The 13958-nt window shown below is 42.2% G+C and overlaps 1 protein-coding gene across 3 annotated transcripts in view; it reads right to left on the bottom strand.

Annotated features, from left to right (window-relative positions):
* The window catches only part of LOC124174350 (alpha-catulin), a 40563-nt gene extending 27004 nt beyond the window's left edge, over positions 1 to 13559 (bottom strand). For all 3 annotated transcript variants that reach the window (XM_046553401.1, XM_046553400.1, XM_046553399.1), the window contains exon 1: positions 13435 to 13559. In XM_046553401.1, coding sequence (XP_046409357.1) covers positions 13435 to 13521 — 87 coding nt within the window. In that variant the 5' untranslated portion in view covers positions 13522 to 13559. The remainder of the gene's footprint in view (positions 1 to 13434) is intronic.
* Positions 13560 to 13958: the final 399 nt, after the last annotated feature.

Genomic DNA, 13958 nt, shown 5'->3' on the forward strand with positions numbered 1-13958 from the left:
ACCGCGTTGCGAAATTTTTGCATTCGAATTTCGCAACTCAGTTTCACTGCAGCTGAACGAAGTTTGAATTCAAGCTAATTTATCCGGGACACAGTAACATGGTTAACCACTGTGCCTCAGCTTTACATCAAAGACCTGAAAATTAGTTGATTCCATGTTGAACGAAACAATTTTGCCGCTGAAGCAGAATGTCAAACGGATTAATTTAATGAACAAAATTCAATCAGGTATAAATCTGCGTTCAACGACGCGTACAGAAGTATTATTAGATCGTGCAAGTAAGTTATTTTTCAGTACCAATTATTTGTTGCAACTTCTACACAGATTCCGCGTTTTAAAAGTCATCCTGTGTCGACGGAAAGTGGCAAGCATTTCTTACGAAAGTGTTGCCAAGTTCGAGAGAGAGTGAAAACAAAAATTCTTTCGATTGCTCATAAATCCGCCAGAATCTGATTACAGAGGTCTCTGTTCTATCGAAGAAGAAACCGACGCCCGACGTCTATTTCCTTGGAGGGCAGGAGGTTGCCGCAGGGTTCCGGAAACCGACGTGGTATCCGTCGCCACGTCACTCGGTGGGTACGTTGAACAAACAGCTCAAAAATCAGACCGAGTCGGATTCTTTTTTTCACCGTTCGGCTGTTTGTTTAATGAAAAGTAGCGACTCGTAGTGATGCGAAACACTTTATTTGGTAAGAGGCGAAACTGGGTGTGTTGTTAGAGTCCCGTCGTGATTTCGTGCCAATAATTTGAATTCCACTCAGCATGAATATTCAGCGAATCTCAGGGGTGATTGTAAGAATAGTCGATTCGAATAAACTTTCGTAATAATCGTATAACTCCGATTAACTTGACAAGTTTCAATCTGAATAAAGAAAGTCAATTTTCCGCATCGCAACTTTGATCAGCGAACCTGGCAAAGTGTGTCCTTTCAGTTTTTATCAAACTTGGCAGGATACTCTCGAGAGGGGGGGATGGGGTTGAAAACATTCAACACGTACCTACTTTTTCACAACGTCGGAATGCCGACTTCGAGGAATGCAATTCGACTTTTCTTTTTTCGGTTTTAAAGTGTGCCTTTCCTCCAGAACTTGATCGCCTCGAAAAATTTAAGTGATATTCACACTCAAATTGGAAACGAGCATCGCAACGTACGTGTTTCTCATCATATTTGAGGTTTACTCGATTTGCCGCAGGCGGTGTTTCGTCGACCGTGCGACAAATTTCTCCTGCCCACCGTCTTGTCAAATTTGGTCGAAGTAACGTCTTCGAGATGCGATTTTTCTCAAAGCGTATCTGCCTAGAAACACAACCGGAACTGGCACTTCGGCTTATTCCGCTCTAACGAATCCTGCCTGCCGAAGGAGTCGACGCCGAGTGAGCTGATGATATACCAGAGAGTTTATCTCAAGTCTCGGGGTACACAATGCTTGAAAGATTAAGCAGCGTTGGAATTAGCTTTGCGTTACGGTTAAACCGAAGTGTGAAATCCCCTCGAGGCTCGCTCGCATCGAACCCGGGACAAAGTTAACGTTATTACTCGGCCACTTTTCTCCACGGATGCTATAATCTTTGAATTTTTTTCGCATTCATCAGTGAGGCGACGTCGGCAATCTTTCCGACGCTCAAAATCTATTCATCCACGGTTCGTGGTGCGGGGGCCGCTGGATGTGAGGAAAAATGCCGATTCATCCGTTTCTCGTCTATGCCTAAACGTCCGAGAATCCGTGTGATATTTTATAACGCCTACGTGAATACGAAAAGAATTCTAACGATATTATTCTTTCAAGTCCCACGATATTCGATGAACTGTTACGGGATAAGAGTAGCGAAAAAAGAGGCTGGCAGAGGTTCCCACCGGAAATCGACTCGAAGAACAAATAAATCCCACGGAGAAACCCGGGCCTTGGTATAATTCTCGTTACGGACCTGCTGAGATGATCTTGGAGAGGAAGCCGGCGGCGTTATTGGGAGGAAGAGGAAAAGGTGGAAGCGGAGGGACGAAGGGAGAGGTGGAGGGCGATGAAGAGGCGCGAGCGTCGCGTAAAAATCGCGGAGTTCTTAGGAGGGACGGGAATTTGCAGCATCCGCTTTTCAGCTTGGTCTCTTCCGCCGTCAATGAAACCGGCGTCTTTTTACCGAGGAGAAAGAACCGAGTCGCTGGGGGCTGTTTAAAAGAGTAACCTAACGATGAGATTTCTCGCGGGCTTCGAAGCTCGAGGCGGTTTCGTCGCCTAGAGAGTCTCTTTTTCTCGGGTCCGAGCTCCTCGGCTTCAGGATCGATACAGTTTTTGACTGGCTAATTTCTCGTCCTCTGAGACAGAGAGAGAGATAGATAGATAGATAGGTAGATGGATAGATAGATAGAAGCGTTTATTCGCCCTGGGACAAGTCCAATGAAATCAAAAACGAATTAAAGTCATTTGAATTCAGGTTGATAAACAATAAATAAAGAAGGAGGTTAAGATAGATAAAAGTGAATACAGCGAAAATTAGTAAAAAATAAAGATAGAGTAATAAATAAGATAAAGAGATAATAAGTTTAAAAAAATAAACAGGCAAAGAGCTTAAAATATCAGCAAGAATGTGAAAAGAATAGATAAAAGGAAAATTGATATTAATCAGGACGGGAAAATTGATAAAACAATTGGTCAGTTGTAAAAAATATGAACGACGTTCGCGGACGTCAGAACAGTGAAAATAACATAAAACCAGAGCATACCGCGAGTATTTGAGCAAACTCAGAGAACATTAATAACATAGATAAATAAATAAATGGACAAGTGACGGGAAATGGAAAAGAATGAAATCAAATAAACATAGCCGGGGGGAAAGTTTTATCTCGTGCACTAGGTAAAGTAAGGGTACATTACTACGATAAGTTTATAAAAAGAAAAAAAGAAATCAAGGAAATAAAGTTAAATAAAGTAAAGATAAAATGCAGAGAAGGGATACATTGATGCATAGAATTGTATCTTTGCTCCTCGCGGTATACGTAATGAGTATAAAGTTTGCACTCGAACGGCGCGAGTCCTTTCTGCTCAACTACTTCGGTAGGCAGCGCGTTCCATAAATAACAGTCCGACACAACAAATGATCGCTGATATTGCTAGATACAAGCGTTGGGTTGCGGTGGCATTAGCAGTAGCTCGTTGCAGACGAGATTTTCAGTTCTGTGAATTTCTATCTAGGTGAAATTTCACCACTTTGATCTTTATTTGTTTTGGATTTTCGACATTCTTATGTTCGGAATCCTGGTAATTCTGATTTTCGGTTTTTTTTTGGATTTTTTTTACACCAACTAGTCGAGTAAACTACGCTGTGTGAGTATATTTGAATATTTGGGATTTTACTCCATCAGCACTTTATTTTTCGACATTTTTCACCATCGGAACTTTACTTTTCGAAACTGCTGTGTCATAACTTAAATTTTGGGGATCTTGAATTTCGGAACTTTAAATCGTCGCGTTTCCGGCCAATCGAAACTTTGTTGTTTTTTCAAAGTTTGACTTCTTTACTTCAAGTTTCGCCATCAAATAATTCGAAATTTCGCGCTTTCGGAATTCCACAAATTTGAAACCACAAACCCGATTCGTTAATTAATAGCGGAGTGGTAAAATGGCTTGGATTTCAAACTGGCAAGAAAATTGCTGATCTATGCAGTACGGATTATAGTCGTGGCGGAAATTAGCTGAGAGATGGTTAATTAAACAATTTTCTCGCCTTGGTTTGCAGCGAGCTGATATACGAGCCCTGCAATATCACTGCGGTGGTGGTACATAATACAGCTGCACCGCGATATTTCAGATTCCAAACTATCCTGCAGGCTCGCGCGGACTTAATCTCATAATGCCTTGTTAAGCTTTGCGCCGGTGGTCCGAACAAAGTTTAATAACCAACTAATAATTCAGCTTATACAATTACCCGCAGTTCGCCCTGAATCGCAGAAGCGACACAGACCAGCAGAAGACCGCCTTTCTTCTCGTTTGCCTCTTTTGTTTTCCTACATCGATCGTGAAAATTTATTCGTACGTAACTTTCAAGTGTTCGAAAGTGAAAAAACGTGCGTGTGAGAATACAACACTGGTTAAGTAAATTTTCTAGCATGAAAAGGTGCTTACCAATTTTTAAATATTTATCTAGCCTCATTGTGCAACCATAATTATTTCGATTCGATCAGGTCTAGTTTTTGTGTTATGTGTTCTGACTTACCTTTTTTGATTCAGGGTGTTTTGCTACTCGCAACAAGTACCAGCTGGTTAGTTACAATGAATGACAAAACACCGTGAATCAAAAAAGGCAAGTCAGAACACACAGCACAAAAACTAGATCTGATCGAATCAAAATAAATATGGTTTTATAATGCGAGTAGTATTTAAAAATTAGTAAGCACCTTCCTTGTTACAAAATTCTGTTGACTAATGTACCGTAACACTATACATATATATATAATCTCACTAACGTTCATGAGAACTGTATTTTCGGAAAAGCTAAAAAAAAACAAAAATCGTATTATTTTTACAATTGTATCATTCAAAACCAGTATCAATAATCCTTTTCATGTCCTCCTTAATCTTCGTCCATTACTTGTATAAATATGTAAAGTTTTTTTTGTGACCATTCTAATATTCTAATCATCCTCGACACTCCTTTCACTCCTGTGTTCTACGATGTAGGTAATTATGCACTGGAAAGTTGAGCTGTCCACAGTCCAAAGACGCAGCAGGTCGTTAGGGTGACCTGAATTAATTAGCCTTGTACCGTTCTTCGGAAACTTATCTATCTTCCTTTGCATCCATACAACTTTGACCATTCGTCCACATTCGCGTCCACTCTATAAATATGCAGTCGTTTTATCCGAAGTCGATCATTGTCATTTTCGCCAAGTAGAAATACACGTAAAGACGACTCTTCAGATTCAAAGATACGCAATGAATCCAGCTGTAAAGCTGGATCTTCCGATCTTCTCTTGACCCGCTTCCCTTCCATTATCTCTTAATGAGGTAGAATTTTTTTCTCAAGGTCAGGAACTCGATTGTCTCTAGAGAAATATCGGAATAACAAAAGTGTGAAACTTGGAATTGAACGCTCAGGCTTCAGATCATTATCAGTGTTCTCGGCCATGGTTTGTCAAATCCTTTGTCACACAATTATTCACGTGATTGCGCAAGCTCATTAAATTGTCCGAAGCAGAGTCGCCGTGAATGTCATTCCAGACAACCGTTATCATAATCCACGCATTGTTCGCGGGATGGAATACATTTATTTTCTCGAAAATTCTCATCCCCGGAATTGGAGGAGACAGAATTATTACGTAATCCTATGTTCTCCGATTTTATTCCGTATCCCGAGACTCGCAGAGGGTTTCAAGTCCATGACAATGAGACGGGCTTCTTTCCTGTCAGAAAATCCTTTCCAAGATCTTCGCGTAAAAAATTCTTCGGTCAAAAATCTGCTCTGTCACTATTCACGAATCAACGAGATTGTAAGTGACAGTGCAGCGATACGTACACGCGAACTCCGGTTCTTTAATCAATTCTGTCAGAAAATATCACGGCGAAAATTATAAATCTCTTACAAAAATCAAGGAAAATGAAATCAGGAATTCTTTACTCAAGGAAACGCAAAACTCTGCCTCAAATTCACCACCTAGGTTCATGGCTGGTCAATTTTTCTCCTCTATCATTCCAACCAAACATGGAATTATTTTCTCAAGATAAACTTGATCGCATCCCTTACAATTCACTTCTTGTCCCTATCAAATGAAACATTTTTCTATCCAACCTGTGCCAAAAAAGAGTGGTCGTGAAACGAGAGCTGACAATTTGGCCACGTATAATTTCCCCGAAAACGCGAATTCACGAGAGATGTATCGCAAGTGTTACGCGTAGAGTTGAATATTCCCGAAGAAAATGTCATTTGCAGACGATGACGTAAGTCCTTGGAGATTGAAATCCTTTCAGAATGAACATAGGCGAAATACAATTAGCCGGCCAAGGTGAGTTCACACTAGCTTTCGCGTCCCATTGTCCTGATATTAATGATAACGGAGACGCGAACGGCATCCTTGGCGAATAACGAAAGGCTGTCTTCTGTCTTTCGCGATATATGTGTCAGACCGTAATGTGCATGTTGTGTCGTTGGAATGGCTCCTCCCTGACACTAAACTCTGGTGATATTGTAGGTCGGGGAACATTTGGATCGATGCCGAACGATGTGTTCCACATTATTTTTATTTATTGCCATTAGGGGGGTCAATGCGAGTTTCCTGTTCGAGACATCCGATCGTCGCGATACATTTCAGTTCGCATTGGAACGTTGGAACGAAAGAGGATTATCGTTTATCTCCAGTGCTTATAAATTTATAAATTTTCAAACTTCAGCGACATTATTTAGAACGTGCCTCGGCCCTTATTATCGCTTTCACAATTGAATAATGCGCGACGAACCGCTTTCCTGCCATTACTTAAGGCGTGTACGGTTCGTTATGCACAACTCCGTATGCGGCGATAATAAAAGTGAATGTACTCAAAAGCTGATAACCTAGTATTCAAAATTTTACGATTCCATCGTTCGAATGCCTTATTTTATTAGTCATGTGCCGATTTTTGTTATTTTTTTTTTATTTTGTTTCAAATGTGAATCCATGGATTCAGACCGTAAAAAATAATACGTGATGCGGATTTCTATTGGCTACATAACTTCGCGTCAACTTAACAGTACTCGATGCCAATCTAACACTATCTGATGTTGAATTTACGAAACGACCTCAAAACTTTTTTACATAGTAGTCCACACTGGCCAAGTTTGGTCTATTTCAACATCACCATTTCTCACCACGCGTGTATGCCCACTAGGGTTGGTTTCAAATTTTTTTTTTCTTCTACGGACCCTTTAAAAAGTTAATTTTCAGCCTCAAAAGAAGCCATATTCATTCATTCATTCACTGCACTCAACTTTAAACATTCGTATCGTATACAATATGAATATTTAGGTGTATAGTAATCTCAACCTTTTTTTATATAAAATTTGACTATCTACAAAATGAAACAAAAAACAACAAAATTCAGACTGGATGAGTCACTTTTTGCAATTTTGCTACCGAGTTCCGGTTTCGCGAGGCTTCGTTTGAGGCTGAAAGCTGACTTTTCGAAGGGTACGTAAGAGGAGAAAGAGAAAGTTAAAAAAAGAAAAAACACCCTACCCTCCCCCGAATCATTTTTCTTCGACGATTGCGAGAAACCTTACGATGCGCCGTTTTGTTAACTAACCAATTTTCCACGAGGTATTTTTAATTTTTTTAAGTCACACTCACGCGTCATCGGAGATGTTCCTAAAATGGAACATGTTTTGGGAGCGATCAGTTCCCCGGTTCGGTACTCTAAGACCCTGGCCTCAGCAGCATTTCACGTACGTACCATCGGTTTCTGGTGTATTAGATGGAACGAAAGGCTCGGGATGCCCGAGGAGGGTTCAACCAATCTCTGAGGGATTTCCGATCCTGCCTACGCCCGCCACCTATTCCGGTCTTTGAAACTGTTATTTACGTCACGACGTGCTCCTAAACTACTGAAGAGGACCCGCAGTTTCGCCCGTAAAAATCCACGCACGGATTGCCTCATCGCACACATGCGTATATATTCGCCCTTTACTTACTTGTCGTTCAAGAACAGGGAAAAGGTGGGTGAATTAAATAAAACTCGATACCGTTCTGTCGTTCATAAATTTTCCGCCTTCTGTGTTTTCAATGTTTATACTTTTGAAGACAGCAAAGAAATAGAATTTTGCTTCGACATTCGACAATTCGGACATTATAAATGTAATAGGTGCGTCTAATCGTTGTTCGTCGACTATTATCTTTGCTGGGAATCGTGTTGCGAGGACAAACGCTTTTCAAATTATCGATTGTCCTTGGAACTGTGGACGTTTCTTTAACCCTTGTTCGATAGCCTCGGGTACAAACGACTCCGTGCCTTTTTTCGTTAATTTAAAGTACCTAAATCAAAAATATCGGGTTTTTGGCACCATCTGATATTTTTTTTGATATTTTATTATATAACCTGTACAGTTTTTAAAAGTAACCTTTCAAGATCTTCGAAAAAAAATGTCATGTGATAATATTTATTAGTCAATTTTTCATAACGATTTTTGTTACTGGGGTACCTAAATGATCCCAGTGTGTCAAGTACGTGATTCTACAGATGTGTGTCAAACAAGGATTGAATTAATATTTGTAACGCTTGTAGACCCTGTTGATTGAAGATGAAACAGACACAAAAAATATCTCTACCTCTACTTTCCTGTCACGCTCCGGTGAACATAAAAGTGTATATATTACATTGATTAGAATCCTCAGAGAGTTACTTTTTGTCAATATTATACCGACAGAGCAGGCAAGCTTTTTGTCAAAATCTTCATCGATTCCGATAGCAAGCGCCATTTCACCAGATACGAGTTGTTAAACATGGGGAGAAAAATCTGTCTTATAATTCGGTCCAGAATTGTTCAGAAAATTTGTTATATGAGGCAATTCGGACGATTGAATACGCGTGCAACATCTTGTTAATGGAAGGGGGGTATCACAGCTTGCACGTACCGTTATTTTATTATTAGTTTCAATGAAAAAACGCCAAAACGTTCTTGAAACTATAAATAACAAAGACCTCAAACTCAAATTGCTCCAAGTATTTTCATTTTCTTTAAAAAAAAATGTGCAAAAACAGGCATGATTTTAGATCATCCAAGCTGTAACCCCCCTCCTTAATCCCGAGCGTCCCCCAATTTGCGCCCCGATGCGACGGCGCAAGTCGGCATTGAATGGCAAGGTCCGCGACGGCTTCAACTTGACCGAGAAACGGCAGGTGCGAGTTGGCGTAAGCGGCGAGGGCAATTTAAGAGGGGTGCGTATCGACCTACGTTGGATCTACGATCTGGATGAGAATGGGAATGGGAATGGGAATGGGAGCTATCGATTCAGTTACAGAGAAGCAGAAGTGCAAGGCGGGCTGCGACCTGGACATGAGGAACCAACCGTGGCGGCGTTGCGTTTAAATTCGAAAACCAGGTCGCCGTCGTGTGATGCGACGATGCGAAGACGAGGGGGGGAGGGGGAGACAAAAACGCGGGGGATGAAAAATAAAAAACGGAAACGAAGGTTCCCTCGTAAAGTGCACCCCGGGTTGTTTGTTCTTGTCAACCTCACTCGAGTGGAGGAATTTACCGAGGGTTGAATATTTCAGGAATTCTCCTCTCAGCCCGGATACATGCCTGTGGCTCGGAGTGCCCGGTTTCTTTGTTTAATTTTAAATTTTTTCAAATTTTTTATATCTTTTTTCAAACGAAAAGTAGGCGTCGAATCATCTTCGGAGAAACGATGCGCTGAAAAATTGTCGTGCCGTTCTCGCTCTCATTTCCAGGGTTTTGGTTTTTCGAAACTTGCCAACATCGGATCGGATTTTTTTCCAAAAAAGCGCATTAAAAACCGAACTTGAACTGTCCTGATCGGTTCTTTACGTACGATTTCGAAATTCAAATAACACAGACATACGCTTCGATTTAAGTATATTGCGATACTGAAATTCGTATCGGGCCTTGCAAATTTAACGTGATTTTGAACATTTTTTACGTGACTTCGAAGTGACAATACTCCGTACGAGATTTGATTGAATTTCAGTGCAAGACGTGATGAGGACCTTACGAGGTTTCTCATGGATTTCAAAAGGTCTCGCAAGACTGTGAAAAGTTCAGAGACTTCCTTTTAACATTTCCATACAGCATTCAATCACGCAGAATTTATATGTAACTACATACAAGAAAAATTCAATCGATTTCACGTTCCTATTCAACGTGTAAATTTATATTGAATACGAAAGGCATTTGAAAAGATTTCACGGTACTCGATAGTACCACACCGGACTTTCAGAACATTTCACGCTTCCGTAAGAACCAATTGTTATTCCTATGGCAAAGTTGAAGGTAAATCTTGACGAGAACTTTCCGCATGAAGAATGATTCTACACGTGTCACAACGTCTGACCAAATAAGAATGAACAAAAAAAATCGATTATTTTTTACCCGATTAATCGAATATAATTGATTATTTTTCCTCACAATCGGTTTTTATTTTTTATCCCCACGAACGACGCAACAAAGTATCAATTTATGTGATTAAAATATCAATTATCATCATTGTCTTACTTAGTAATTACCTATTTGATACAACAAGTGAAAGTTGAATGAATATTTTCGCCCGAAATTGGAAAATACTTCGAACGAAACTATAAATAATCAAAAAACTTTTCCGCTATCAAGACTACATACTGAAATTTACGAAATTTTGGTTTTCCGATACACCGTTTCAAAAAAACACGAAACAATCGATTAATCGATTAATTTTTACCGATTCAATCCAGTCGTGTTCGATTATTTTTTTCGACTCGTTTAATCGATGCATCGCTTATTTTTAGCTTAACGGCCATCGCCATTATTCCCTACCCTCAAACGCTATCCTGCAGGATGCTGGGCGGCAATGTGCCGCCACTTCAAGACCACTTATCCTATGCACGGCGAACTCGGGCAAGATCCACGGTTCACGGTCATCGCCCAAATCCACGTTGTGGCCGACAAGCACGCTGCAAGCAGGCACACGCCTCGACCCAAGCTTAAGTTTACGTATGCGGGTGGTTTTACTACACACGACCACGACGCCGATAAAAAGGGGTTGGAGTGCGCGACGGGAGGCGTCGTTCGGACGGCGGGGGGTCTGGAAGAGAGGGGAGGGGTGGACTCGACTAGACGGAGCTCTAACAAGTGGGTGCAGTTCGTAACGATCGGCCCCGTGCCATGCACCAACAACCGAGCTAGCGAGGCTCGCCTTCCCTGCACCCTCTTTTTTCCCCGCAAGCTCGCCGATGGCGACGATTCTTCGAGGCGGAAGTTGGGGTGTCCGGATGTGCGGGAGCCGCGAAGGAAAATCTTTTGGCTTCCATCTCGCGGTCGCGTTGCGGACACTATCCCCCAATTTCCCACAATCCCACACGTTCGACGCGGCAGTCCCTTTGCTGGATCCTCTCGATATAATGTAGGTGACTCGGAAGCCCGACTCGATGTCGCGGGATTATAATGAAAACAGGGAATGACACAGCGAGTGAGAATCGTAGCGGAAGAAGACGAGACAAAAATTGAACGGTCGTTACGTCGACCTGCGAAACTGCGGAACCGAGAATTTGCAAACGATCAAATGACTGGCAACTTGACACTTTGAAGCGAAGGTTTCTTCAAGTTACGTAGCGCTTTGCGCTGGTCGGATTTCAACTCTGGAAAGGATGGAAGGCTCTTGTATTTCAGGTTTACGAAGAACGAAATTTTACTCGAGGAGAATTCACGCAGTCACGTGTACGTGTTTGAAGTGTGAAAAAAGATGAAACGACAGAATTGATTGATATTAGCCACAGACCAAACGAACACCAGTTCGTGGGAGGACGGGAGCCAATTCAGCGACCACTTTAATGTTCGTTATCCACGTTCTCGCTTGTTTACTCCAACTTCAACTCTTATATTTGCACTGCCCGTTACTTTGCTGATTCGATTGATCAGGTGTGAATTAAGTGTCGTTACACAAACTCAGAGTCGTTATGGTTTGTGTGTTTGAACTCCTGTATAAGGCTACGAGGGGACTTTTGTCCAGTAATAAAATCAATTCAACGATAGCAATAACAGTAAAAGTATTAATAATAATCGCAATATGCATAGAAAGATAGTTTGAAATTTAGTAAAATGTCCATGGAGCATTTACATGATTACCAAGTACAGTAGCGCTAGCAATTTTACGGTGTAACGTGACGAGAAAATTCGTGCAGAGTGAAGCAGGGTGCGAAGTTACTTACTCCATAGAAAGGAATGGTGGCTTATCTACGCACGGCTGTTAAGGCTTATTGATCATGAACATAGAAGGACGCTCGTAACCATAGTATGGAACATTTACATCCAAGAACGTTGCAATTAACGATCGCGGGTTGCAGACGCTTACGGCGGTGCATTGACTAGTTAGTTGTTGGGGAAACAAGGAGGATGATTATTTTCAACGGCAGGCGCGGTTACACGAAGTTGGGGTAAAGAAAGTCGGCCACGAAGTGTGCTTCTCACTTTAGAGGCGAAGAAAAATTGTCGCCTACGAAACGGTTTCCAACGATCAGTCAAAGCTGTCGTCGTCACGAGAGACCGAAGCTTGACTGTAGCGGTTGTCAGTCGGTGGAGGCGGCGGTTCGTCACGCAAAACGTCAGATTTAGAATATGTTATGCCTGCGAATTCTGCAACTGCCCGGCACGCGGTGAGGGATTAAAGAACGTGTCGCAACGTCGCGTACTCTGCAGCTGGCTGCAAGTGAATACGTGTCACCGAATGCAGGCGAGTAGGAGAAGATTACTCGTGATAAAAACTTGACGACATTTGTCCCGTGATTTGATGAAAATTATTCAACGATGCCTGGGAAAATAGTTTGAGAAATTTCACACAGACTCGATTGGGTGCGTTATCGAAAACACTTGCGTTAGGCAAGTAGGAAATTAATCACAACGTTTCATAATCACTTAGCATTAATCTTGACAACGAATCGGTTTCGATTACTTTGCAAACGTGAATCACAGAAGCTAGTGTGTGATAAATTAAAAGCAAACAGTCGAACCACCCCGGGAATTTGAAATTCTCCCGCACTTCGTTACAGTATATGATACTATCGGTTAATGTTAAATCGAAACCGAAGTTACTAACGGAAGAAAAGTTATTTCGAGATACTTTCGGTGAGATTCACATTTGAGCAGCGTGGCACGCTCTCGCGGTCACAGCAGTTGCGTTTGGTTTCGAGCCATCTCCGTCTCTCCCTTCGGCCCCGTTTCTCCGCGACACTCTCCGTTTCTCTTTTTTTCTCTCACGTGTCACTGATCGCAAGACGAAAAGAAGAAGCAGGAGAGATCAGGCGAGCGGGAAAGAGAGAAACGGAGAACGGTGAAGACGGGAGAGAGAGAGAGAGAGAGAGAGAGTGAGGGACAGAAAGAGGCGTGCTGTAGGTGCAACAGATCATCGTACTTAACACACTACATATTTCACACCGGTGTTCGCACGTACACGTTTATATAAATATGTATATATACATATATATACGTATACACATGTACTCAACGCTAGCAATACAAGTGCTTGGATACGAAATTCAGATAAGTAGGCAGATAGACAGACAGCTAATAGATGGATGGACAGAGAGATAGAGAGAGAGAGAGAGAGAGATAGAGATAGATAGAAAGAGTGAGAGAGAGAAAGAGAGAGAGAGAGAGAGAGAGTCGAATCAGGGTAAAATCGGTGAGAGAGAAAAAACGTTCGGTGCGAGAGGCAAAATGCATAGTGAATGGGTGAATGTCTTGGTTGTCTTTAAACTTTCTTACCTGTTTTACTAGAGGGAGTAGTGTCTGTTCTATGCTACGGGTCTTAATCTCTAGGGTAGCCGGGTCTACGGGGTCGGGTGTCGCCATGATTCGTATACAACTCCGCACTCCGTAGACTCGGGGCGAGCTCGCGGTTCGTTAGCCCCTTGCCCCCCACCCCCCTCCTTGCCGGCCCTCTCCGCGTCGCCGTCTCCTCTCCTCTTCGACGGCAGCGCCTCTCCAGGGTTGCGGCGACGCCTCGCGTTCGCTCGACGGAACGACGCCGGGCGTCGCGGCCACCCTTCGAACCCGCGCCGTTCGAACCTCGCTCCTCAGAGGCATCTTGCCACTTACCGTCGAACTACACGAATCTCCGACGTTAAGTAGGGTTCGACAGTTTGGAACTCGGTTCGATTTCAAAATTCAAGTTGTCGGACGCGTCGAGATCGTCGTCCGCGAGAAGTGAAATATTAATAAATATACGGTATTTTTCACGCTGTTACTACTTTCTAATCCACTTTGGGAGCCGCTCAACAATTTCTGAC

Source organism: Neodiprion fabricii, chromosome 1 (genome assembly GCF_021155785.1).
Source record: "Neodiprion fabricii isolate iyNeoFabr1 chromosome 1, iyNeoFabr1.1, whole genome shotgun sequence".
NCBI classification, from domain to species: domain Eukaryota; kingdom Metazoa; phylum Arthropoda; class Insecta; order Hymenoptera; family Diprionidae; genus Neodiprion; species Neodiprion fabricii.